The sequence below is a fragment of the Ipomoea nil genome, unplaced genomic scaffold, assembly GCF_001879475.1.
Source record: "Ipomoea nil cultivar Tokyo-kokei standard unplaced genomic scaffold, Asagao_1.1 scaffold2704, whole genome shotgun sequence".
NCBI lineage: Eukaryota > Viridiplantae > Streptophyta > Magnoliopsida > Solanales > Convolvulaceae > Ipomoea > Ipomoea nil.
Genome location: NW_017619132.1, coordinates 3,449,956 through 3,476,010, shown reverse-complemented (window position 1 = coordinate 3,476,010; position 26,055 = coordinate 3,449,956). Strand labels below are relative to the sequence as shown.

The following is a 26,055-nucleotide window of genomic DNA, read 5'->3' as shown; positions in this document are numbered from 1 at the left end:
ATTGGTCAATCCAACCCTTTCTTCATTGTTTATTTTCTTTAGTAATTTTTAATTATTTTTAAATTTAATTTTTTATGTTTAATAGTACTTTTAATGTAGTTTCTAAATATATAAATTTTATATACTAAAAATAAATTTAATATTATGAAAAATTTAAGTAAAAATAGCTTCAGTCAAGCCTCGTTAACCGAACCAGACAAACAAAATGGGACGGAGGTAGTATATTATTATAAATTATAAATATAATACTAAAAGAAATTAAAAAAAAAAAAGTGTGGTGGTGGCCGTTTTTGCTGTCTTAGCAAATTTGCTAGCTACATAGATAATTATCAAAATAAACAATGTTTTTTTTTTTTGGATTTTACATCATCTAACTAATGCTATCTTCGTTGGGATAAGATCCGCCTTAATTTTTCAGACTTTTTCGGTCTCAAACTCTCACGAACACACTCCTGGAATTTCTACTCCAATCTTTCCCCTCCCCTTTAAATCCCTGTGTTTCCAGATGAACTCCATTGTTTCTCAAGCTCTCTCAAACAGCGACTAAAACAATGGAAACGTCCACAACATCAATGCTTGTCGTGTCCCTTTTCATGGCCCTCCTGGTTTGCACTCTCTTAATCAAGGCAACCTATGCGGAGGACGAGGAATCCAATGGTGCCGTAACAACTACCCCACCCACCCCCCCCCCCCCCCAAAAAAAAAAAAAAATCTTGATATCGCATATTAAAATTTTGTATGGAAAATATCCACGTTTGAATTGTTTAAATATTTTTAAAAGTCTTTGTAAAAGAAGATGATCACTGAAAAAGTTACAAAACTTCATAACATTTAATACGGAGTATATAATAAAAAAAAAATGTGTTTCTAGTGGCATTGGTCTTTTTAAAATAAAAATTTTATTTTAAATTTTCTTTTAGCGGCACATAGGGATTCTTTATGCACACAAATGTAAGTCATATTGACTTAATTTACAATAATGTGTTTGGACCTATAATTAATGATGCACATTGAATTTGAGAGGGAATAAAGAGTATAAACATCAAAATTTTCAAGCCTAATGATAATAGGGTAATAAATTAAAATAAGAGAGTGCTATGAACCCATCTTGTATTTCTCTTAAAAAAATTTCTTTTAGTGTGACATCATTTGATTGGTAACTAAATTTATTTTTTAATTAGTGACAGGGTCAGTCAATTCATTGGCACCCAATGAATAAAAGTCATATCTTGTGGAGAAAGTTTGGAGGAAAATCTTGAGGGAAAATGAGCATTTTTCTTAAAATAAAATGTATAATTATAATATTATAATAATAAGTTATAAATTAAATTAATTATATTTACAATATTATAATAATAAATTATGATTAGAATTATATAATAAATTATAATATTATATATTATAACTAGTAATTCACCCGCGCGATGCACGGAAAAAAATTATGTTATTATAAATATAAATAAAAAATAAAAAAAATAAAATATTTTAAATTATTTAATATAATAATATTTTTGAGCTTCTATTGGTCACGTATTTATTATTTTTATAGAATACAAAATTACAATTAAAATTAAAATTATAATTTTGTATGGTTAATATAATCTCTAATTATGTGCATATTCAAATAAACTTATAGAGAGAATTTACATAATTACATTGATTTATTCTTAATTGTATTTCATCTATATTATAATTTTCATAATACAAATAATAACTAAGATAATTACATTTGGAAAGTAAATTTCAAATTTTGTATGTGTAAATTTAAACTCTAATTGAACACATTTTTTATATGATTATATAATATATAACTATTTTATTTTTCAAAAGTATATTTTTTATATGATTATATAATATATAGCTATTTTATTTTTTAAATGTTGTCTTTTTTTTTTTTTTAATAATAAAGGATGTTGTGGCATTAATTGTAACATTAATTATTTCCCAAACCATATAGCTTTATTATATAAAGGATTCCTCCGGGTTGCATCTCGGGGTTGATTTGATTTTGGCTTAATAAACTTTTTCGTTTTCTTCAATATATATATATATATATATATATATATATATATATATAAAATAAATTATAATAATAATAATAATAATTATTATTATTATTATTATTATTATTATTATTATTATACAATTAGGGTTATAAATGGAGGGATGCTTTTGTCTAAACGTTCTAATTTTTCTTTCCACAACTCATGAAACTAAAAATTTAGGAGATGGGATTTTTAATTTCAAACCGAAGGAGATATCAAACATAATAATTTTTCAAAATTTGAGTTACGTAAAGAAAGAGTTAATTCCAGCAATGGTCCTCCGACTATTGCAATTTTTCAAAATTAGTCCTCGACTTTTAATTTGGACAAAATAGACACTTGACTTTCAGATTTATTCCAGCAATGGTCCCTCCGTTAAATATCAGTTAAGGTGCCGTTAAGTAGAGGGGTAGTGTAGTCATTTCGTTATTGCTTTCTTCTTCCTCTTGTCAGAGTCACTTTCACCGGTGTCACCATCATCTTCCTTCGTTTCCTCTCCCCCTTTCTGTTCCATGTCGTCCGAGGATGTTTCGGCTAGGATCGACCAGTGTTTGGAGGAAGGGGTGGAGGAGCTCTTCCTGAAGCCGGTACAACAGGCTGACTTGAACCGCCTGAGTTCCCATTTGCTCAGACCCAAATTCCAGAAGCTTTGCCCAGCCGAAAAAGGAAGGAGGTGGCGGCGGAGGAGTTTTGTGTCTCAGCGCAACCAGCCAGGCCGATAAGAAGAAGAAAGAAGACTGGTTTGATCTCTAAACTCCGGCCGATGATGGATCAAATTGGATCAATCGAAGAAGATCTGAGAGATATTGAAGGAGGATTGAACCAAAATTGCGAGCGATACAGAGCCCATTTTTAGGAAGCAAACGCGAGTGTTGTAATAGAGAACACAGTGAATTTGCGAGCGAGAACTGAGAAACATCGGCGAGTAAATTGAAAGCAAGTCAGAGAGTAAAATTGGAGATGTGATGATTGTGGGATGGAAGCAAATAGGGATCAGAACCAAATTAAAAGTAGTCTGCTTTTAGTATGCTGGCTGTCCTTCACCATGCATCCACAGATTCTTGTATAGTCACATGACGACAGGTTACCACTTCTGCGAGATATTGAAGGAGGATTGGAGGATTCAAGATTGAATCATAGATGAGATGTAATTATACACAATCTTCCTTCCTGCTAGAGCTCTGGGTCATCAAATTCAGGATTCAAGGCCTGCTTGCAATTGAACCTATATATTGCAGATTTGGTATTTTCCGGCCAAGTTCGAGTTTCCGATGACTGTAAACCCGCTAGAACTGCCAAACGAAAGAGAAATTTTTGATGATTTGTAGCATTTGTTGGTTAAAAACCACAATTTTATACAGATATACATGCTATTTGAAACTTACAAATGACTTGTACTACTAAGTTTAGTTAGTAAATAACTACAGTACATTATATGACCACAAAATGGCAAGAACGAAGAGGTATGGAGTGGGTGTAGAGAGGAAGAAGAAAGCACTTAAGGAAATGACTACACTACCCCTCTACTTAACGCCACCTTAACTGATGTTTGACGGAAGGACTATTGCTGGAACAAATTTGAAAGTCAAGTGTCTTTTTTGTCCAAATTAAAAGTCAAGGACCAATTTTGGAAAATCGCAATAGTCAGAGGACCATTGCTGGAATTAACTCCGTAAAGAAATTATAATTCCTTCGTACCAAACTCATTGTAAAGAATTTAGTCTCAAGTTTCTTGTTCCTCACGAGGATATTTAATTTTTGTTCCTCAAGATTCATTTCTTATTATTTATGGCTAATTGGCTATGTAGATATTATAATAAGTTTTTGTTTAATTAAAAATTGTTGGGGCACTTGTCTTGTTAATGGGATAACTCGTGATAAGATTTAGTATCATAAATACATAATATCTTTGTCGGATTAAATACTTTGTTAATTACATTTTTTTTGAATGTTACTGACTCTAAATGAGAATGAACTTTGGAATGAGAATGAACTTTGGAATGTGAGCATATTGTGTTGTGTTGGCTTTACAATGTGGGGTCATTTTGCCGGCAAGGAAGAAATTGAACCTGGGTTACGTGAAAAGGAAAGTTCATGCGTGGGATACCAAAGAGGGAATTTGTCTTTCTCTTAGGCGAGATAGTGGTTTTCATATCTCGCCTAAGCGAAAGTCGACATAGCATCCACCAGAAATACGGTGTTCCACCGTATGGTCCACCGTATTTATGCAGCGTATTTACATATAACCAACGTATTTAGTTATAAAACATTGTATTTATAGTTGTAAATTGATGTATGTACGTTTGAACGATCGTATTACAATTTTGTTATATAAAAAAATGTCGAATAAAAATTAAGGTGTTCGATTATTTTGTTGATTTGATGTTTATTACAATAATGACGAATAAATAATTGATGCAAACTCCTCAAATAATTTAGCTACTGTGATTGATGTTGTTAAACTAAAAAATATGGCAGTAGAGAAATTAATTATCAAGATCTCAACATCAAAATAATAATCGAATATTCAAGCTACAATATAATTTACAGCCATTGACGGGTGTTATTCATATAAGAAAAAAAAACTTGTTCGTCGTCGTCTGTTGGGTTCATCGGCTGTCCCATGTTCAAACCACCCTGAGCAGATGATTCCCCAACTTCACCAAACTGAGTTGGGTGGTAGGGTGATGCGTTATAGCCGTGTGGGTGATATTGGGGTTGCGGATAAGTAGAAGAGGATGGTTGGGTGGGGTCAAAAATTTGGGAAAACGATCCGTGCGACTGGTGCGGGAATTGAGCGGGTTGATCAAATGAAGTGGATCCACCCATTTACTAAATATCACGACAATTTTATATTTAAATATTTAATTAACAATACAACATTATTATACCGGAGAACAAAATTATTACGGTATTATTATAAAAAATTACTAAATTAATACAGTTAATACGGCATTATTATACACAATTACTAAATTAATACGGTATATGTATGTTGCCAAAGATTTAGGCGAAATTACAAAACATCAAACTCGCCTAAGGGAAAGACAATTTCCCTGATTGGTATCCTAGTTCGGGAATTTCCCTATTTCGAATCCCACGCCCAAAAGTTTCCCCGATGAGTTAATGATCCTTACAATGTGACCATGGTCCAAGGTATAATGGAATGATGGGAAAATGGTAAAAAAAGATTCTCAAACTTTATATAAGAAATCAATTAAGTATTCGAATTTTTAAAAAGTTACAATAAAAGTATAAAACACATCAATATATCATTTTAGTGCATCGAAACCTGAAAAAAAAAATAAATTTAATGACGGGTGATAGCATGTCGTTAAGGTTCCAGCTATCTTTAGAGAAAAAAAAAAATGTGACTAGCAACTATTCGTTGGTCGCCAGTTTTTCCCCTAGAGGTAGTTGGAGCATCGATGGAAGTCATGGAACCCAAATGACCTACTATCATTGGTCACCAACTAATTTTTCGATTTCAATGCACTAAAATGACATGTTGATGCGTTTAATTGCAAATTTTAAAAGTTCGGTGACTTAGATGAATTTTTGTATAAAGTTGTGGGCTGTTTTTTACCATTTCCCCTATAATGATTGATTGAATGTATGTTGTCTTATTTGAAATAGCTCTTCTAAACTTCCAACCACGAGTCATTCTTTTGATAAATTATTTCAAGCTATAGTTCGTGGTTAAGGTCTTTATTTTATTTTATTTTTTTTACCTTAATCAACTAAATGCATTATCTTATAGAGTTTTTTTTTGGTAGTTAGACCACGAGTTTCCTCAAATAAAGTTGTTTAATTAAACCGTAAGAAACCCACTACATCTCCTCAACACCCTCGTGGTTGAGCATATAGGATATTGTTAACCTATTAAACTCAATGTTGTAAAAATCAACCTAGGTGTCGATTAGCTGCTAAGTGGTCCTAGGTCGATGAGATTTTAGCCTTAAGTGCCCTCGCCGCCCAACACAATCGAGCTGTTTTTAAATAAATAAATAAATAAACAAAAAATTGATTTATTTTGCCCAAAACGACGTCGTTTTGAGGAAAACAAACTAATTTTCAAAATCCCTAAACGGCTAAAAAAACTACCAGCGTTGCAGATCTCCATCGTCCTCTCCAAAATCCACACAACATGAGCCTCATCAAGTCGCCGGCGTCCACAACATCAAGTCATCCACACACTCACACAGTTGTTGTTGCCATAGCCACACTCCACATCGTTGACGTCGCAGTCGCGACGTCCGCATAGAGTAGCGCCAGTCGTTAGTAGTCACTGTCAACCTCCTTACCTCGTCGCTGAACTGGCCTCGCCTAGGGGTGTAAACAATTCAAATAAAAAAAATTCGATTCGTGATTCGAATATGTTGATTCGAATTCGAAAATTTCAAATACGAATCCGAATTCGAATACTTTTTTTTATTCGAGTATTTCTCGAATACGAATTAGAGTGTATTCGATTCGAATATATTCGAATATTTTATGTTATTTAAATATAATTTTTTATTACATTTTATCTTAATTTATTAGAGAATTTTGTACAAAAATAAGTTAGGCATTTCGAATTCCAATATTCGAGTCGAATCGAATACAAATTAAATTTGATATTCGAATATTAAACGAATACGAATATTCGAATATATAGTCGAATTCGAATCGAATACTGAGATATTTGACTCGATTCAATTCGTTTACACCTCTAACTCCGCCATCATCTCCGATAAGTCTTTCAATTGATTTTAACATTTGTTTAAAAAGATATAAAATTTCTTATACACTACATATTATTTTAAAATCATTTGTCTTGACATTTATTATGCGCCCCAACTAGCATCTAACCATCCTACAACACTATTAAACCTCATTATTGGAACCCTAATCCCAATTAGGGAGATGATCCTAATAGTACCGTTACTCCGTTACATATAAAAAGGAAACCGAGATACCAATTACCCAAATTGGACCCAATTTTGTGAATTGATGCTACGCCTTCGTGAGATCTCTGACGACTACCTGTCATATTCTCCACCGTCATCCTCCTCCGCCACTTCCACATCGGAGCCCTCGTTTTCCGCCGCCTGAAGGCTATTTCCTTGGACGGTCGTTGTGCCTCCGTTGACTGGCTGCGGCAATCGCCGGTATGAATCAGAACATGAGGAAGAGAGAGCGAGAGAACCCTTGCGGCGTGTGCGGCCACTACCACAAGTACGAGGAAGGCGAGGTCTGCCAAATCTGCGGCCACCGCATGGCCGGGGTGGCGGAGAAGGTGTCGTCGATCCAAGTCAGCGCCTTTCCTACTGAGATCCTGCCCGAGTTCCTCTACCTGGGCAGCTACGACAATGCCTCCCGGGCAGAGCTTCTCAAGACCCAGGGGATTTCTCGAGTTCTCAATGTTAGTATTTTACTGCTGTGTAATTCTATTCTATCTCATCTGCTCTCCTGCCCGCTTTCTTTTACTGCCACCCACTATATAATCTTATCTCAATCGTTTCAGCTTTTCTTATGCTCAGACTTTTAGCCGGTTTCGCGATCAGGAATCTCTCTGCTTTTGTTTTGCATTGGTTTTAGATGAAACTCTTGGACAAATTCTGCACTAGATTACTCATGTCAGTTTTGAGATTAAACTCTAAAAGATCAACTAAGAGAATTGGGCATTCTTAGAAAGATTCACAATAATGTATTATTGAAAAAGATCTTGAGTATTTGCCAAAGAAATTTCCTTTTTCCCCTTTCAGGATAAGAAGTGCTAGATTTCTTTGCATTCCTAGTAGTTGATGATGGTATTCTCTTGGTGCTTTAATAAAGAACCTATAATGATCACAAATAAGTAAATTGATAAATAACAGATAGACATGAGAGCTTATGCTTCTGAACTTGGTAAGAAGACTATAGTGAACTTGATAACTTATAGCGTACCTTTCTAATGTAGACAAAAAGATGCAAATGAACTTGATGACTGATCTGAGGGCTTATGCTTCTAGAGTACGTTAAAAGACACTGGTGAACTTGATAAAACACCTAGGCCACATATTAACTGCATATGGTGGCTCCTTTGACCAGGCTAGTTTGGCTTGTTTTGCTGTTAAGTTGAGCATTTTACTGCTCCTTTGGAAGCACTTATTTAGCTTAACTAAACCAAGTCGCCTCTCCTTCAATAATACTTTTGGATTTTTCTTGTAGTTACATTGGCTGGCCTAAAGATAAAGTCCAGTGCTTGCTTAGATCCTAGGAAGATATAATGATTTGACAACTGCTTTTTGCTTATAGGAAATGTCATAACATCTTTCTAATTTCATAAATACTGCATGATTTTCTCAATTCACTTGAAAAGTATATTCTTTTTAGTAATCTCAAAAACAGGTATAAGGGAAAGTGTTTTAAACTTTTTATGATGTTGTTGATTATCTTCTTTAATCGATTCAAAATTATACAGAGAAATGCTTAGTGCTAGGACTTCATACGTACTATATGACCTCTCTTTTTGCTGTGTACAAGGTCCTAATAATATTGCCATATTGGTGAGACTAACTTTTTTTTCTTTCTTTCTATACTGCAGACTGTTCCTGCTATTCAAAACCTCTATAAAAATTCTTTTACATATTTCTGCCTCCAAGATGAGCATAATTTACAGTTTGATGATGCAGTTGAATTCTTAGGTAATTACTAATCTCTTTATTTGATGGAAATGCCTCTGATATTATATTTTGATGCTCTCTTGCAACCTTTTCTGTCAGTGGTGATTGGCAGTCTTATGCGAACAGTTCAAGAGAAATTGAGTTTTTAGATTCTAAAAAATAAATAAATAAACATTGGATAATTACGTTGTAATTAGAACTGTACATATTCTCTTTCCTTAGCATCCATTTGTTTGAGAACATCAAGATGTTAAAATATCTACATTTGTTTCTTTTTCTCTTTTATCTCTGCTTAGGATTTTTAGAGTTAGATTTGAGGAATGTGATTAAACATAGTGGGAGTTTTTAATACATGATTTTTTAACTATGTTTCAACACTATACCTAGTTATGAAGTTCAGATGTTATTTGGCAAAGAAAAGATTTTTTTTTTTAGCTTTTTTCTTTCTTCTCATTGTTTCTTGTTGCTCCCATTGGTTGCCATATGCTATATGTGACAGATTAATATTTTCTATCTGTTAAGAACTGTATATAGGAATATGCAACTGTTTTGTTAAAGCATTATAAACATATATTGGTTTCGAGTTCTGACATGGCCTCACCACTTCTATGTTAGTGATCCAAAAATGTTTTTTCCAGTTTTTTGTGCTTTCCAAAATGAGATTTTGTGATCTCATGTTTTGCAGAAGAATGTGAAAGGGATAGGGCACGTGTTCTTGTACATTGTATGACAGGAAAAAGCAGGCAAGTACTATTACGCTATGCCTTTTTTCCTATTTCTTTCTGCCCCCTCTGTTGAAATTTGGTTTCATTTGTGCTCTTTCCCTTTTAGTCAAGTATTATATAAGGTATTGAAAGGTGGGTGGTAGTGGAGTGAGGGCTGACTGTGAAAGTTTGTGCCCTTTTGTTTCTGTGTCATAGATGTTTGCACTCCATATGCTAGAATATGATTACATCCACCTGACAGGGCAGAAGATCTGGAAGCCGAAGGACAGAGTTAATACACATTTTAGTCCTCGACTATAGTGATTTTTCTCGATTTAGTCCTAAACGTCCTTTCGTGCTTAATTAGGTCCCGGACCTTGATGGTTTTACCTAATTGAGTGATTGAGTCATCAACTGATAGAATCAAATCATCAATGACTAAATCGAGAAAAACCATTATATTCAATGACTAAATTGGGTATTATTAGAGGGGAAATTACCAAGTTATCTTAATAGAGGACGACATAATTTGGTAAAACTATCAAAAGTCCAGGACCCAATTAAGCACAAGAAGACGTTTAGGTCTAAATCAAGAAAAACCACTATGGTCAATGACTAAATTGGGTATTAACTCTTGAAGGAGATAAGAACATATTATTGATTAATGGTTTTATTGATTGTCCTTCTGCTTGTCTTATGCGAAAAATCATATTTAAGTATTTGATGTTTAATTTCCGGGCTTAAAAGTTACATCGGTTTCAGGTCCCCTGCTATCGTGATGGCATACCTGATGAAAAGCAAAAGATGGAAACTTGCACAGTGTTATCAATGGGTGAAAGAACGGAGACCATCAGTTGAACTCACTCAAGGTCGGCCTGTTATCTGTTTCTATATAATTTCCAGTTAACCCGATCCATCACAACTAACATAATTGTTTCATTTCGTGGATTGCAGCTGTCTACCAGCAATTGCAGGATTACGAACAGAGGGTGTTCGTCCCAGGCGAGAATAGCATCACTCCCATGCCCGCCTTCTCTCCTCCCGCCGCGCCTTCTTTCAGCTTCGGCTTCCCCAAGCCCAGCGAACCCGCTTCTGCTCCCACCTTCAACACCGCTGGCGCAACTTCCATTTTCTCTGCACCTCGTCTCGACATTCCTCCTCAGAAGTTCACTTTCGGGGCTGGGCATACTCCGAACAACGCCTCGCAAAACCCGCCCGTATCTAACCAAAATCCGAGTGATGGTGGTGATATATGCATGGATGGCTCATGAAGAATACTCGAGAAGGTAGCTCTTTTTGCAACTCAAAATCCAAATGACAGTGTTTGTTTCAATGGGATGATGATGGTGGGCTCAGTAATACAAGTTGGTTGATACTTGAGAATTTCTACAGAAATTTGGATGTAAAGTTGGTGGATATGTTTATACTTAATATTTACTTAGTTTTATTACAGACTTACAGTGCGGGCGGGATTGGTTATTTCAGAAATCCATATGTTTTCTTCCCTAATCTACCTGGGATCCCGATGATAACTCATCTTGTTACAATTACTAAGTATTTTATTCATATTACAATTCAAATATTTGAACCAAATGTCTCCTTTTTGTTTAATCAATTATTTGGGAGCTTTAGATGTTCCAAGATGATTCATTGTTTCATTTAGCCATTTGTGTAGGGTTTTTTTTTTAATCAAACAATCAGCTTATTATGCTAAATATAAGTTGTGATTTAGTGAGTGTTTGGTAAATAGCTGTTAGCGGGTTAGTATGATTGATTAGTTGATAGTATTACCTGATTGTATAAAGATGTTTGGTAAATTAGCTGATAGTTGATTATATGTAAAATAGTTTTATGCAAAATAGTTTTTTGAATTTTAGTGTTTTGAGACAGACAGATGGTAAGATGTTCTAAAAAGTTGAATAATCAAACATTTTGATTATTTAACCAAGTCAAACAGAACAGTTAATAGTGATTAAATAAATTAAAATTAATTGATAAGTTAACTATGTTACAATAGAGTGCCTAAATCATTTCAAACTCTTATTCCTACAACATTTATCGACAATTTTATTTTGCTTTTTATGCACATATTTCTCATCCCATATTTACAACAACTAACAAGTCTATGGTGACATGACACTCTCAATTAAAAATTCGTTGTATTTTGAAGAAAGAAATATTATATGATTTAATTGTTTAAACTTTATTTTCAAGGCATGCATGTATTAAAATTGTAATTTTAAATGACTTGAAAGATAACATTTAATCAGGAAAAATAAAAACATTAAGAACAAGCTTTGAATAGGCTTATTCTTAAAAGGAAAATGTAATTTCATTATAAACTTATATATATAATGAAAAAAAAAAAAAAAAAAAAAAAAAAAACAGGAAAATTTCAGAAAATATGAAGGGTCTCTCGAATTGAGAGGTTGCATAACGGGCATGTCCTTTTATTCAACCATAGCTCTCTGGAACACACCCTACAGTAGGTATGCCCACACGGTATCAAAGCCGCGCCTCTATTCCTCTCCATGCACACGCAGCACAAGCTTTCGCCGCCGTCGCCGATGCCATCTTTGGCGGTGCTGTTCTCATCGCGGCCGTCCGTTTCTTCGAATAACCTCACCAGCGTCTTCATCTGTGCGGTGGTGCCGGCGCTCCGCAAATCACGCTCCGCCGCAAGCGCCATCGCCAAATTCAAACTACGCCGCGGCATCACCATCATCACGCGCTCTTCTTCTTCTTCTTCTTCTTCGCTATCGTCGATGTAGAATCGAGATCGGGCCTGCAATTGAGCGTTTTCCTCCATGTCCGAAACTCGCGGACTCCGAGAGGATCCACAGCAGGCCAGCACCGTGAGCAACCGCAGCCGGCTTTTTAAGCTCTTCCATTTCGTCCTTAGCTTCCCTCCGCCACCGCCGCCGCCGCCGCCGCCGTCCTCCATTCTTCTTCTGATGTTCGCTCTCTCTCCCTCTTTGGTTCCGGTGAGTAAAAAATTGTGCTAATTCGTGGGTTTAACATTTACATTATTTTGATTTATGAGCACTGTTTGTGAGTGCTCTTTTCCCTGTTTATTGCAGGTTAGTGGTTACAGCTCATGACCTCACGAGTCAAAACGTCATTATACTTATACCATTGCCGTGTTACCATTTGAGTGAAAGAAATTTTGACTTTTGAGGTTTAACTTTTCATTCTTTTTAGGGATGCATGAGCATGAGCATTTATTTCCTTTTCAGATTGCATAGGAAATTCTTGAAATATACTACTTAGAAATAAAATTATAATATATTAAAAATAAACAATTTTCATTTTATAAACTTGTACCTTTGCATCCATATGCTCTAGTGAACAAGTCTAACTAAGTTGGTCAAACTATTAACTTGGTAATTTTAAAATTGACATTCGATTTATTGACCTTTTTGAGTTGAACCAGTCAGCTAATATGAACAACTTAAATTGGTTTTCTTTTTTATGGTCCTTTACTGGTTACTGATTAGGTCTAGTTTTTTGTTGATTAATGTAACATAAGGTAGAGTTTACTTTAGTATACAATGTTAGGTAGTCGTAGATTTTTTTGTCATCTAAAATGAAAATTTATCATTAGGCGCTTCGCACGCGCCTAGTGTCAGTGTATTTTATTTTATTTTTTTTAAGATTTAATAATTATAAATTATTTAATATTTTAATATTTAATACTAAAATATTAAATATTAACTTAAAAACATCTAGAATTTAAACGATTTATGATTATTTCGCTCAAAATGATGTCGTTTTGAGTTAAAAATAACACATTAAAAAAAAAAAGAGACCAATAACTAACCGGCCGACTAGGCGACACCAAGATGACCTATTCAACCGACCACTAAACTATCAATTATGATGATACACTAGGTGACTGGCCGGCGACTAGATGCGATTTTTGCAACAGTGGGTCCATCTTATAACGTGGACAATATAATTTGCCTTGTTAACCTGGTTGGGCTACTCTAATAGGCTGCATAACTAACTGTTAGATTGGGTTGGTTGATTATGGGCTTATGTCACTCGAATTTCTACGTTATCTTTTTCTTAACGAGTTCAGTTCTTAAAAGCCCAAATGTTACCCCTCCCAATTACTATAAATTAGTAGTCCGTATGACTCAAAACCTAGTATGGAGTATTATTTATGGGCCGATGCTACAGCTCGCCCATTAAAACTATGACCTATTCCAAATTCCGATGTAGTTGGGCCCAAGTTGGAAGCGGAGCAAATTATTACGTGGACCCGAATCCACCTTATAAGGTGAATTCAGATTCAAAAATACACAATTTATATATTGAATATTCATAATTTACATATTGAATGCTCATAATTGAATAGTAAACATTCAATATGTAAATTGTGAATATTTAATATATGAGTAGTGTATTTTGACTTGGGTTCACCTTGCAGGCAAATTATGTTGTGGAGGTGTGTTCAGCTTGCAAGGTGGATACGGTTTTAAAACTATCATAATTGTGAATATAGAGTTCAAAAATTATGAACATAGGGTTCTATAATTATGAACATAGTTTTGTAACTGTAAATATAGAGTTCAATAATTGTGAATATGAACTTAAAAAATTATTAACATAAAGTTCTATAATTATGAACATAGAGTTTAGTAATTATGAACATAGAATTCTGTAATTGTGAATATAAAGTTCAATAATTGCGAATATGAAGTTCAAAAATTATGAATATATAGTTTTATAATTATGAACATATAGTTCAGTAATTATGAACATAGAGTTTTATAATTATGAACCTAGAGTTCAGTAATTATGAACATAGAACCGTGTCCATCTTGCCGTCCTTTACTCGTCTTTTGAAAGACGTCATAGGAAAAAAATAAGATGGACACAGGTCATAGAGGTGAAACTTTAGAAGAATGACCAGGGGTCGAGTCTCACCAGCGACAGTGTGAGAGCAACCTCTCAAAGTGAGGGGGATTCCTTGTGCGTAGTAAACATCGGTCTAACCTCTGTGGTTCATGTTCAGTGGTTGAGGTTCAGCCTCTTGGAAGAAAATAAACACAGTTTTACGAACATAACAATTACACCTTGCAATGTGGACCCGGGCATAACTATTCGGAAGCGGGAAACACACGGCCACGGAAGTCGTTACAGTCAATGGTCGCGGCCACCGTTGGCGTTAGTTGCATACACACGCGCTAGTCAAAAGTCCTTTAAAGAGACAGCCCCCTCTCTGACTCTGACTAAAACCCCACACCCCCGCCTGGATTTTCTCACTTTCGCCATCTTTACGGAATTCACTCTTCTTCTTCTTCTTCTTCTTCTTCTTCTTCTTCTATGCGTCGCTGCTATTCAGTATTCATCCCTCCGGTTCTAATCCGGGGAGTTTAGGCCGGTTTTTGTTTGGTTTGGCCGGAGGAGAGAGAGGGAAGAATGATTTCTGCTAGCACCGAACAGCCGCCGCCGTCCACGGCGGATACTCTTGACAAGATAGTCCTCCTCCTTTCCCAGCTCCTCCCTTCCTCTCTTTCTATCAAGTCTTTCTCCTCCCGCTGGCAGGTTATTCGTTCCAAGCTCGCTACGTTGAAATCGCTTCTTGCGGAAATCTCGGAGTCTCCCCGGTGGTCTGACAACTCATTGCTTCCCACTCTCCTGCCGAGTCTCCTGTCCACGCTCCAGCGAGTCGACGCCCTCTGCCGCCAGTGCTCCGATGCTTCCTTCACTCCCGGGAAGCTGCTTATGCAGTCCGACCTTGACATGGCCGCCGGCTGGCTGTCCAAGCAAATTCATCACCTCGACCTCCTCTGCCGCTCCGGCGTGCTTCGGCAGTCCACGGCTATTGTCCTCTCCCACCCCTCCTCCGCCTCCACCCGGGAAGATTTAGTGCTGTTCATCAGAGACCTCTTCACTCGCCTCCAGATCGGCGGCGCCGAGTTCAAGAAGAAGGCGTTGGAGTCGCTCGTCCAGCTTCTCTCCGGCGACGAGAAATTGGCGGGAGTTGTGGCCAAGGAAGGACGGATAGGATACTTGATAAATCTTCTCGACCTCAATGCAGATCCCGTAATATGCGAGCAGGCAGTTATGGCGGTCTCCATGCTTGCTTCCTCGAGCAACCAGGCCAGAAATTGCGTGTTTGAAGAAGGCGGATTAGGGCCGCTTCTGAGAGTAATCGACTCCGGTTCAATGACCATGAAGGAAAACGCCGCCCTGGCCGTGGAGTGCCTAACAAGTGATCCCGAAAATGCCTGGGCGGTTTCGGCGTACGGCGGCGTTCCTGTACTAACGGAGCTTTGTAAATCCGGCTCCGTTTTAGCTCAAATCCACGGCGTCGGAGCAATACGAAACGTATGCACTAACGAAGACGTCCGGATTGCATTAGCCGATGAAGGAGCCATCCCCGTTTTGCTGCAATTGATGGTTTCAGGAAAGGAATTGGCGCAAGAAAAGGCGGCAAATTCCGTCGCAACCCTAGCTTCTTCCGGCGAGTATTACCGCGATTTGTTACTCAAGGAAAAGGGACTGTACAAATTGCTTCATGTTCTACAAGAATCCGCCGCCTCCGAAACCGTCGAACACGTCTTGCGGGCAATCCATTCCCTCTCTGCCTGCGAACAGACATCACGGCGTCTCTCATCCTCCACCACTTTCATTGTTCAATTATCAGAGCTCATAAAGCATGGCACCATGATGTTACAGTACATTTCTGCATCATTGCTTGCAAATTTACCCATTAGTGAGGGGAACAAGAGAGCCATTGCAGGGTGTATGGGTTCTCTGGTGAAGCTAATGCAGTCTGCTAAGCCCGACGGGCTCCAGGAGGTCGCCACGAACGCATTAGCATCCTTATTGACTGTGAAGTCTAATCGAAAGGATATCGTGAGGGACGAGAAGAGTGTAATGCTGCTGACACAAATGCTGGATCCAAAGAGTGATTTGGTCTCAAAGAAGTTCCCGGTGGCCGTGGTGGCAGCAGTCATGGCCGGAGGGAGTAAGGGCTGCAGAAAGCGGCTTATGGCAGCCGGAGTTCATGCACATTTGCAGAGGCTGACTGAGATGGAGGTTCCCGGGGCCAGAAAGGCCTTGCAGAGACTCTCTGGAAATCGACTCAAGAACATATTCACCCGAACATGGTTAGAATGATCAGCCAAGCAACTAACCTCTACCACCATAGGTAATCACTGCTTCACTTCACTATATTTTGATTCAAAATTACTGTTTTATTCAAGTTAACTCCGTATTGTAGCCGTTGAACATAGTATGTGTATAATAAATCTGCAGTCCAACTATCAACTATCAACTTAAACTTGAACTTTGTTTTGTGGTTAAGACTGCTAAAGTGCTAATATATTTCGATATCATTTTAAAGTTGTTTAGACTAGTTTTTGCTATTAATCATATTAGTTCTTATTCTTTAGAACAACTGCTAGTTTTTGCTACTATGCTCTTTTCATTTCGATATCTGCTGACATAATATCATATGAGTGGCTTGATAGACAGGGGTTGATGGACGATATTATTTCATCTTTTCCCACTCCATACTTTGAGAAAAAAACAAAGTAAAGACAGTGTATTACTTTAGTGTCGATTCCAATCATCTACATTTGCCATAAGAAAACCCTTTCAATTCTCTCTGTTGGGAAGCAATAATTTCTTTAAACTGTTTTCTGGGAGGAGGGCCATGAGATAATTAGTTCTATGTTTTGTTGCAGCATGTTCTCGAGTTCATCATGTGGTTTCTAACATGCCCGAATTCCCGAAAGCTATTTTCTTAAACTAGTTGAAGGGCAATGGCACACTGATTACACATGCATATACCAGTAAAGCAGGCGATCTGTGTTATTAGAGTTTATTATAACTTAACTACTATTATAAAGTCTCAACTATATATCAGAACCAACCCATTCGCATTGATTAAAGTGAGTGGACTATTATTAGTATTTATAACTGAACTAACCCTTGAAGGGGAAGACTGCTGTCCCAAAGAAATCCCATTCCCAGCTTTCTGAAGAAGACTGTCATATTATTAATCTAAACCCCAACTGTCTGATTCGTATGGATGGTATACATTGGTACTTGGTAGCTTATGATCTTAATGAACTTGTCTTCTTGTTAGGTATAATATTAATTACCTGACAAGATTACATGTGATGAACATTATTGTTGCATTCATTTTATATTCTTCATGCTTCCTGCTGACATCCTTTTAGTATATTCTTCTCTCCCTAATGTCGTTACTTTGATATTTTATGCAGTTTGTTTGGATCTTCCTAACTGTCAGCGCGGGAATTAACTTGTTTCCTGCACAACTACAAGACTCGAGCAAACACAGACTCGGTACACCCTAAATTTCTCCTTACAGTACATTATCTAGAAAAAAAAAAAACAAAATCAAATTTTCAAAATTAATTTTATTCTAAATCACATGACCAATGGCATGGATGCCTGTTTTTTTAGGGAGTATCCTTGTTTTTTTTTCTTTTTTTAAATCTTTAATTGTTTGATCATGTGGAGCTTGTAAGTGTGTGACAGTTTTGTTTTCTTCCCCATTTCTCTAGTTTTTGTTGAATAATGTACATCCAAGGCTGCTTTTGCTTCTTCTTTTATGAAGCTCTATTTGAAAGTGTGTAACTGTGTTGTGTCACTTCATATTGTGGAGAAATATGTAAAATTTTCACCTTTACATTCTAGTATCATGTATTAAATATTACTGTTACAAACTTATGTCACTCGACGAGAAGTTATTGAACCCTTGACGATAAATGTACAAGAAATTTTACAATATGGTGTGTTTATACATTATACCTTGTGCTTAGAAGTACACTATAGGAGAATACAACTTGGGTACTGTGTTTTGTATTGGTACATAAAGAAAATTATACTCCGTAACTTGTAAAGCACAAAGTACAATTACTTTGTTTTTTGCGGAGGTACATAAAGCACAAGGTACATCCCCTAATGCATAAGGTACATTTTGTGAAGCACAAGGTATAACTTTATAATTAAAAAAAAAGATTTAATACCATCTGAGGTCCTCTGAGTATAGTGGTTTTGCCACGTTTAGTCCTAAACTTTCAAATTGACCATTTGTGGTCCTTAGGCTTTCAAATTTAACCATTCGTGATCCAAGTTAACCACCCATGGCCCTTCAAGTTTCGAAATTTAACCAGTAGTGGTCCTCATGAAGGGACCATGGATGGTTAAAATTTAATAGTTGAAGGACCATGTGTGGTTAACTTGGACCACGAATGGTTAAGTTTGAAAGTCGAAGGATCATATATGGTCAATTTGAAAGTTTAGGACTAAACATGGCAAAACCACTATACTCGATGGTATTAACTCTAAAAAAAAACTAGTATTGAAATATTTTTAAAATATGTTACTTGTAGGAATTGAGGTTGGTCTAAAATCTAAATAATGTGATTAGTACTTAGATGGTATATTGAGAGTGATGACTCAGACTCTAACCTTGACCAAGGGTGTGGGAGTTTCACGGCTCTTTGTGGGTCCTTTCACTTAAAAGGTTGTTGAGTGATTTAAACACTGGTCCTCTCATCTAAAAGGTCATTAAGTATTTAAATCACTATAATTTACCTATTTATAATCCTGTCAGAACGGGGTTTGGAGTCCGGGGTGAGCGATTTTCTTTTTATTTTTATTTTTTTGAGGGTGGTTGGGTTGGGTATTGAAAACGGTGGGACAGTGATACAGTGTGTCTCAGATATTCTCATTCAAAATGCCACAGACTGAGAATGAATGCGATGCTACTAACATAAAAGATGAAAAGAGTGGAACTTTAGGGTGACATATACTGACTGCTGAGGCTAAAGGATTACTATTTCCCCTGAGATATCATTATAACATACTGTATAAAAAGCAATATACATACTAGCTGTAAAGCTTTCATATCTCTCATCTTCAATTCTCTCTGCTGTCACTATTCTTCTCAGAATTAATGCTCCTTCACTTTATTCATCTTTTCCCTCTAACAATGAGAATTTTCTTTGACCCACCCAACCCCAAACTTGTTAGGGTTAAAGCTTAGCCTTCTTCTATTTGAAGATAATTCTTTTCAAGGTGGCATAAAATAAAGACATTCCTCCCTCAAATCTTCTTTCCAAACTTTCTCGTGATAGTAACAAAGTGTTCTGTAACTTCCCCTCTTATATTTGGAGTTGTTGAGCTAATTCAAAGAGAGTGTATAGTTGCAGGCACTCCACTGGGCACCGGTTAAGGTAAAAGCCTATTTTTAAAAAATAAATATAGTAAAAATATATTTAAAAAAAAAAACACTTCAAAAGGCAAATACGTTGTGGTCAAGTGGCATAACAATGGCTTTCTCAAATGTAAGATTACAACTAACACGGTTGGCGTGGTGGTTCAGCACCTCATCCCTTAAGCACAAGGTGAGGGGTTTGATCCTAACCCATATGAATGGAGCAAATCATTTGGTCAGTCTCTTACCATTTAGTACGCACAAATTTGAACCCCTACATTGTAACAGTCTAACATTTTATTAAGTTGAAAGTAGGATGTTAAATTTGTGAACCAAACTCAATGCTAAGTGTAGACACGAACCAAAGATGAATGCAATTTAATTTGGTGTAGAATAATCAACCAAATTAAAGTCCACATGAATCATAACATGTTTAAATTGGAATTAAGTATCTAAGACGCGGTTTCCATGCTTGGTTTATTAAATAATAATACGGAGTATAATAAAAGATATTAATGAATGAATGCGACAGAGACGCATTGATGAAGCCGCCCTACATGCTGCAACTTGTCAATAGTTAATAAAAGACGACAATTCCCTTTAGTTAGTTTGGTCCTTTTCATGAAGCCTTTGCCTTTTTTCTTTTTTCTTTTTTTTTTGTTTTTGTTTTTTTTTTTAAAGAAGACGTATAAGTCAATACCTATAACAATTATATCGGCTGCAGGTCAGCTCTACCTTTTACGGCTTTTCATTGTTTCCAATCTCGCTTTAATCTTCAACTTTTTATTTATTTATTTATTTTAATATTTCTCATTTAAAATTGTCTCATTAAGCTATATAATAATTTATAGTTAAAGTATAATATTTTTTTTATAATGTATTAAAAAATAATACACTTTCTTATAAAGTATTACACGTCTCACATGATATGATTTCATGCAATTTTTTTTAAGGATGAGAGAATTTATAGTTATTATTTTCGATAGTGAAACAAACTAGGGGTGTTCAATCGGTTAACCGTTCAGTTAACCGAACCGTTTTAACCGAACCGAATTAACCGAAGTTTTTTTTCCTTTAACCGTTAACCGAACCGAAGTTTGCTCTACCGAATTCACCGAACCGAAATTTTTTTCGGTTAATCGGTCGGTTAACCGATTAACCGAACTTTTTAAAGCTAAAATTTAAAATTCAAAAAATAACACCTAAAATAATAAATCTAATTAAAATAAAATACATATCATAATAAATTCATAACAAAATATACAAAAACATTAATTAGAAACTCCAAACATCCATAACTTCAAATTAGTATTTATATTTATATTATTATTTATATATATATTAAAAACTTCGGTTAACCGTTCGGTTAATTCGGTTAACCGACCTTTCGAACCGAATTAACCGTTAACCGAAGTTTTAAAATTCCTTTAACCATTAACCGAACCGAAAAAGTTCGGTTCGAAAACGGTTAACCGAACTTTGTCGGTTCGGTCGGTTAACCGAAAATTATCCGAAATTTGCACACCCCTAAAACAAACTACACAATATAAGTAAATTTCACTAAGAATGTCATGTGCAATGGCCAAAAAGGTATTGGCAACAATTAAATTCTTGATATTCATGTATGATAATCATGTTCCACCTACTTAACTATCTATTTTGAGGCTTCATCTTTAACCTACTTAACTTTTAAATATTAAAAGTGCATCTCGCAAAATTATAAAATGTATCCAAAGATAAGTAATCCCATTGCACATTTGTACTTTTAATGAGAATATCATAGCAACACCATCAATTGATAGGGGCTATGTGGGAAATGCTCTTTGTATATTAAGTATGTCATGTCAAACATATCTATCGAGAGGTTAGTATATGTATTGATGGAATGTATTGTGAAATTCTATGCCTATGGAATATAAATCATCTATTTAAATCAGATTTGAAAATAAATAAATATATAAGAACAATTTTTCAAAAGATTTATCTATCTGGTTGAATTGGCATAAGAAGACAATTACAGGTTTAAGTGAATAATCTAATTGAAGGAATAATCCAATAGAGTTCATGGATTTACCTAGGTCATTTATGGGCCAATCACTAAAAGATTTTGAGCTTCGAAACCCATTGGAAGGGACGGTGCAAGATAAATCATACCGAAATGATTGAATCTTCTGATGTCTCGAAAATGCTATGAGATGCTCGGAAATGGTTGAAGTAGTTGAATAGGAGGATCACTACCCTTGGTCAATTTATCAAAGACGAAAATGATTTACTATGTGTACGTGTTTTGCGTTATTAGTTTTTGTGTCTTATGTTACGTAATTATGTATCTTAAGAGTACGAATTCTGTACCTGAAATATATTATTAATTGTGTATAAATATTAGAAGCGAAAAATTGAGAGTCCGTTAAAATTTAAAGATCAAAACGACATGTGGACGCTAGTCCACGATATAAATTGCCAATAAAACATGGCAAATTATGATGTGCATCCGGATGCACCATCCGTATGCACCATGCATGGTGCATCCGGATGCAAAAATGACGTCGTTTTAATAAAACGCGCGTCTCCTCTTAAAAAAAAAATCAGGTTCGATTCCCAGCAACAACATATGAACTAAAATTCCAGAATCGATGAACTATAATTCCATAATCGATGAACTATAATCCCATAATGAGTAAATACCCAAAATGGTCCCTCGACTATAGCTAAATTCACAAATTGGTCCTCGACTTTTAATTTGAACCAATTAAGTCCTTAACTTTGCAATTTTAACACAATTTGGTCCTTTGTCTATTTGACCGTTTGTTGACTGCGTTTTTTTAGGATATATATGTAATTTCATGGTCCATTGTCGATTTTTTTAAGGTTCCGGTTGCATTTCTAGACCGCACTGTTACATTTGAATCCACTGCTGGCGCTACACCCCATGCCGGAGAGATTATAGCTTTTGATAGATAGATCGCCGAAGTCCCTGGAGTGGCTCTTCAAGAAAGCCGTGACTCCAAGCGATGTAGGCAAGCTGAACCGGCTCGGAATCCCCAAGCAGCAAGCGGAGAAGCACTTCCCCCCTTCGAAACGGCCTTGTCACCTCCAAGAGCGTTCTCTAAGCTGAACCGACTCGTGATCCCCAAACTGCAAGCGGAGAAGCACTTCCCCCTCCAAAACAACGATGTCACCTCCAAGAGCGTTCTCTTGAGCTTTGCACGTGAAACTACATATATATCATCAAAGATCGCGGTCAACAAACGGTCAAATAAATGGAGGACCAAATCATGTCAAAATTGCAAAGTTAAGGACTTAATTGGTTGAAATAGAAAGTCGAGGACCAATTTGTGAATTTAGCTATAGTCGAGGGACCATTTTGGGTATTTACTCTTCCATAATCGATGAACTATAATTCCAGAATCTAATCTATGAACTAAAAATTCCAGAATGAATGAACTAAAATTCCATAATCTATGAACTAAAATTTCAGAATCGATGAACTACAATTTCAGAATCGATGAACTATAATTCCATAATCAATGAACTATAATTCCATAATCTATGAACTAAAATTCCAGAATGAATGAACAATATAATGCTGTTGCTGGGAATCGAACCTAAATTTTTTTTAAAGAAGAGACGCGCATTTTTTAATAAAACGACGTCGTTTTGGCATCCGTATGCACCATGCATGGTGCATAACATGCACAGCATAACTATTGATAAAACATTGATGGGATTTGATGCCCAATAACAAAACGGGCTCGTGTCAAAATTGAAAGGCTTGAGGGTTGGCCCAATGAATCACTGTGCTATTCAACATAGAATTGGGGACCCGAGAGGATAGAATCTCAAAACTTAGGAAGGTTGATTCAAATCACATACGGAGCGGACTGCAGTAGACGAAGAGGGCGAGAGGGAAAAATGTCTCAAGCGGCGGAGGAGGACAAGAAGCCCGGCGGCGATCAGTCCGCCGCTCACATCAACCTCAAAGTCAAAGGACAGGTATCCTTAATCCTCTAGCGTTTAACAATTGTGCGATGAATTTTCTAATTATTTTTGTTTTGTTCATCGCTTGGCTCGCTGCGGATATGATTTTCCTTTTGCTTTTCTCCGTGCCTTTATTTTTCGTTTAGATTTGTTAGTTTATCTCGGTATGAATTTGAACTGAACGTAATCGAGCAGGAGTGAGTTCAACTAAAATAATCCATAAATAACGGATTAAGTCAGCAAAAGAGTGTTATAAATTTTATAATCCGTACTCTCTGCCAAACATGTAAAACGTAGATTATAGAAGCCCGGGATTTGGAGTAATTAAGCTTATTACTAAGTTCAGTTGACTCTGGATTGCAGGTTTCCATTTGAGACAATTGTAGAACTGACTTTGGGAATGAAATTTTCTCTGTGTTTGAATAATATGGAGTGATTGGTACAAATTGAACAGGGAAGCAAGGAGTAACATCTTTACCCTTCTCTTCTTTTTGTTTTTGTTAGTTGCTGCCTTTGATGGGTATAAGAATATAGTGTTCTAAGGATTAGGGTCTTGTATGAAACACTGTATTAAGGTCGAAATGTTTTTACTCTGCATTCTGTTTTTCTGTCTTTTCTATAGTCAGGTCATGGCATGAAAGAAATTGACAATTTTTCATGCTATATTACTTGGCATCATATCAAAACAAAGTTGAGTAGTTAGTGTTGTTAGTGCAATTTAGGGTGATTTAATATGCGTACAAAAGTTTTAATTGTTCTATACCATATATTGTATTCACTGTGCTGTGCCATTAACATAGCACTGGTTGATTATGATGGACTCATGGGTATCATTTTGCAGCTATTTGCCAGCTTTTATTAAGTTTGTTTTATGAAGTGTATTAAAAGAACTTTATCTACTTCTTTACAAGCCTCTTTCTTCCCAGCAAACAACTGCCAACCTATTGGAGTAAATTTAGGAATTCATTTTCTTTCAACATGGTGGTTTCAAATAAAATTTGTTTCACATCCATTGTTCCAGCATTTCACATTTTGCTCTGATTACTATGTGATGTAATTATCCCTAAGAAGTTGTTCATTTTTATTATTTATTTTTTGATCTTGCTAATTTTTCCACCGACTTAATTTTGTATGTAAATTGTGCTGTGGGTACTTCTTATATGTTAGCATAATCATCTGTTCTGTATTGTAGTGGACCTGGCTTTCTGCAACTGGGTAAAATGAGAATAGGGTTGAAATATCATCATATTATGTAGTGGACATAGTAGTTTTGCTTTATCCATCTATTGGTTGGAGAACATAGTTGAATGGAATGTCCAAGACACTGTTAATCTGTGAACACATCATTTGTTTCTGTTGACCATTCGTGTCTTGACAGATTTTTTGAACTTTTAAAAAACCATAGTTTCTTTAGTGGTTTGGTCTTAGAAGTAAGACGTTATTTATGCCATCTTGTTTCCCTTCTTTTCTTTGGTCTGTGTTGGTTAATTTTGATCTTCCATTCAAGTTCCCTGAAATTGTTGATATCTTGTGTAATTTGCTTGTTCCAAGACCCTTTCCTTTTAATTCTTTAAAGACAAAGAAAGGTAATACAAGAGGAGTATAAATTGAATGTTATGATGGATGCAGGATGGCAATGAAGTGTTCTTCCGGATTAAGAGAAGCACCCAACTAAGGAAGCTCATGAATGCCTACTGTGACAGACAGTCAGTGGATTTTAATTCGATAGCTTTCCTATTTGATGGGCGTCGTCTTCGTGCTGAACAGACTCCAGATGAGGTCCCTTCCTTTCTCTATCTCTCCCTCTACGACACACATGCACACTAAGTAATGGTAGAAAAAAAAAAAAAAAAAAAAAGACAATGTGCATTCTTACATTAAAGTTATGAGCCTATATTACTGACCATTACCCATTGTCCCTTTTGGTGTGGTACAGCTGGAGATGGAAGACGGTGATGAAATTGATGCGATGTTGCACCAAACTGGAGGCATGCGTCTATGAACATTATTGATCTTTGTGGAGATGAACTTTTGTTAATGTTTCAAGTTTGTGTGATGTGTAATGTGAGATAATACTGTTTGATTTGCTTGATCTAAACCAGTAATGTTGTCTATTACTCCGTAGTAATCTTAGCCTGTGGTACTGTAAGACTTTCTGGCTCAATTTGGTTATCTATTTTGTTGCTAAAAGTGACTATTTTGTGGTGCTATGCTCAAAGCTCATTCTTCATTCTTGATTCATTCCCCATGTGATAATTATCCCCCATTACACTTTAGCATTTAGCTTCATTCAAAATATTTGATTACTTTACATAATAATGATTAGACCTTCTAACATGAACTTACATATGCAGCACAACATGCACCACTCTATTCCATTTAAGAGAGGTATGGTGATGGAAAGAATCCTACCAAGACCATACATGAAATGTTCTCCCATTACTACAAGTCTACAACTCTACAATCACTTTTCT

General features: G+C 35.9%; 4 protein-coding genes across 4 annotated transcripts; 3 read left to right on the top strand and 1 right to left on the bottom strand.

Annotated features, from left to right (window-relative positions):
• The first annotated feature begins 6,970 nt into the window (after positions 1-6,970).
• On the top strand, positions 6,971-10,989 carry LOC109155980 (protein-tyrosine-phosphatase IBR5). Its single transcript, XM_019303717.1, has 5 exons — positions 6,971-7,449; positions 8,614-8,713; positions 9,378-9,435; positions 10,159-10,265; positions 10,351-10,989. Exons 1-5 carry the CDS (start codon positions 7,198-7,200, stop codon positions 10,665-10,667), a joined length of 834 nt encoding a protein of 277 aa, XP_019159262.1. The 5' UTR covers positions 6,971-7,197; the 3' UTR covers positions 10,668-10,989.
• An 802-nt stretch (positions 10,990-11,791) lies between these two features.
• LOC109155692 (RING finger protein 141-like) lies at positions 11,792-12,205 on the bottom strand. Its single transcript, XM_019303311.1, has one exon. The coding sequence runs from the start codon at positions 12,203-12,205 to the stop codon at positions 11,792-11,794; it is 414 nt and encodes a 137-aa protein (XP_019158856.1).
• Positions 12,206-14,621: 2,416 nt separating this feature from the next.
• On the top strand, positions 14,622-18,116 carry LOC109155979. Its single transcript, XM_019303716.1, has 2 exons — positions 14,622-16,561; positions 17,643-18,116. Exon 1 carries the CDS (start codon positions 14,824-14,826, stop codon positions 16,528-16,530), a length of 1,707 nt encoding a protein of 568 aa, XP_019159261.1. The 5' UTR covers positions 14,622-14,823; the 3' UTR covers positions 16,531-16,561; positions 17,643-18,116.
• Positions 18,117-23,431: 5,315 nt separating this feature from the next.
• On the top strand, positions 23,432-25,811 carry LOC109155981 (small ubiquitin-related modifier 1). Its single transcript, XM_019303718.1, has 3 exons — positions 23,432-23,596; positions 25,211-25,360; positions 25,518-25,811. Exons 1-3 carry the CDS (start codon positions 23,516-23,518, stop codon positions 25,581-25,583), a joined length of 297 nt encoding a protein of 98 aa, XP_019159263.1. The 5' UTR covers positions 23,432-23,515; the 3' UTR covers positions 25,584-25,811.
• Positions 25,812-26,055: the final 244 nt, after the last annotated feature.

Coding starts and splice junctions, on each gene's coding strand:
- LOC109155980 (XM_019303717.1), top strand. CDS start 7,198: ATGAATCAGAACATGAGGAAGAGAGAGCGAGAGAACCCTTGCGGCGTG. Junction 7,450..8,613: donor GGATTTCTCGAGTTCTCAAT/GTTAGTATTTTA, acceptor TCTATACTGCAG/ACTGTTCCTGCTATTCAAAA. Junction 10,266..10,350: donor ATCAGTTGAACTCACTCAAG/GTCGGCCTGTTA, acceptor CGTGGATTGCAG/CTGTCTACCAGCAATTGCAG.
- LOC109155692 (XM_019303311.1), bottom strand. CDS start 12,205: ATGGAGGAAAACGCTCAATTGCAGGCCCGATCTCGATTCTACATCGAC.
- LOC109155979 (XM_019303716.1), top strand. CDS start 14,824: ATGATTTCTGCTAGCACCGAACAGCCGCCGCCGTCCACGGCGGATACT.
- LOC109155981 (XM_019303718.1), top strand. CDS start 23,516: ATGTCTCAAGCGGCGGAGGAGGACAAGAAGCCCGGCGGCGATCAGTCC. Junction 23,597..25,210: donor ACCTCAAAGTCAAAGGACAG/GTATCCTTAATC, acceptor TGATGGATGCAG/GATGGCAATGAAGTGTTCTT. Junction 25,361..25,517: donor CTGAACAGACTCCAGATGAG/GTCCCTTCCTTT, acceptor GGTGTGGTACAG/CTGGAGATGGAAGACGGTGA.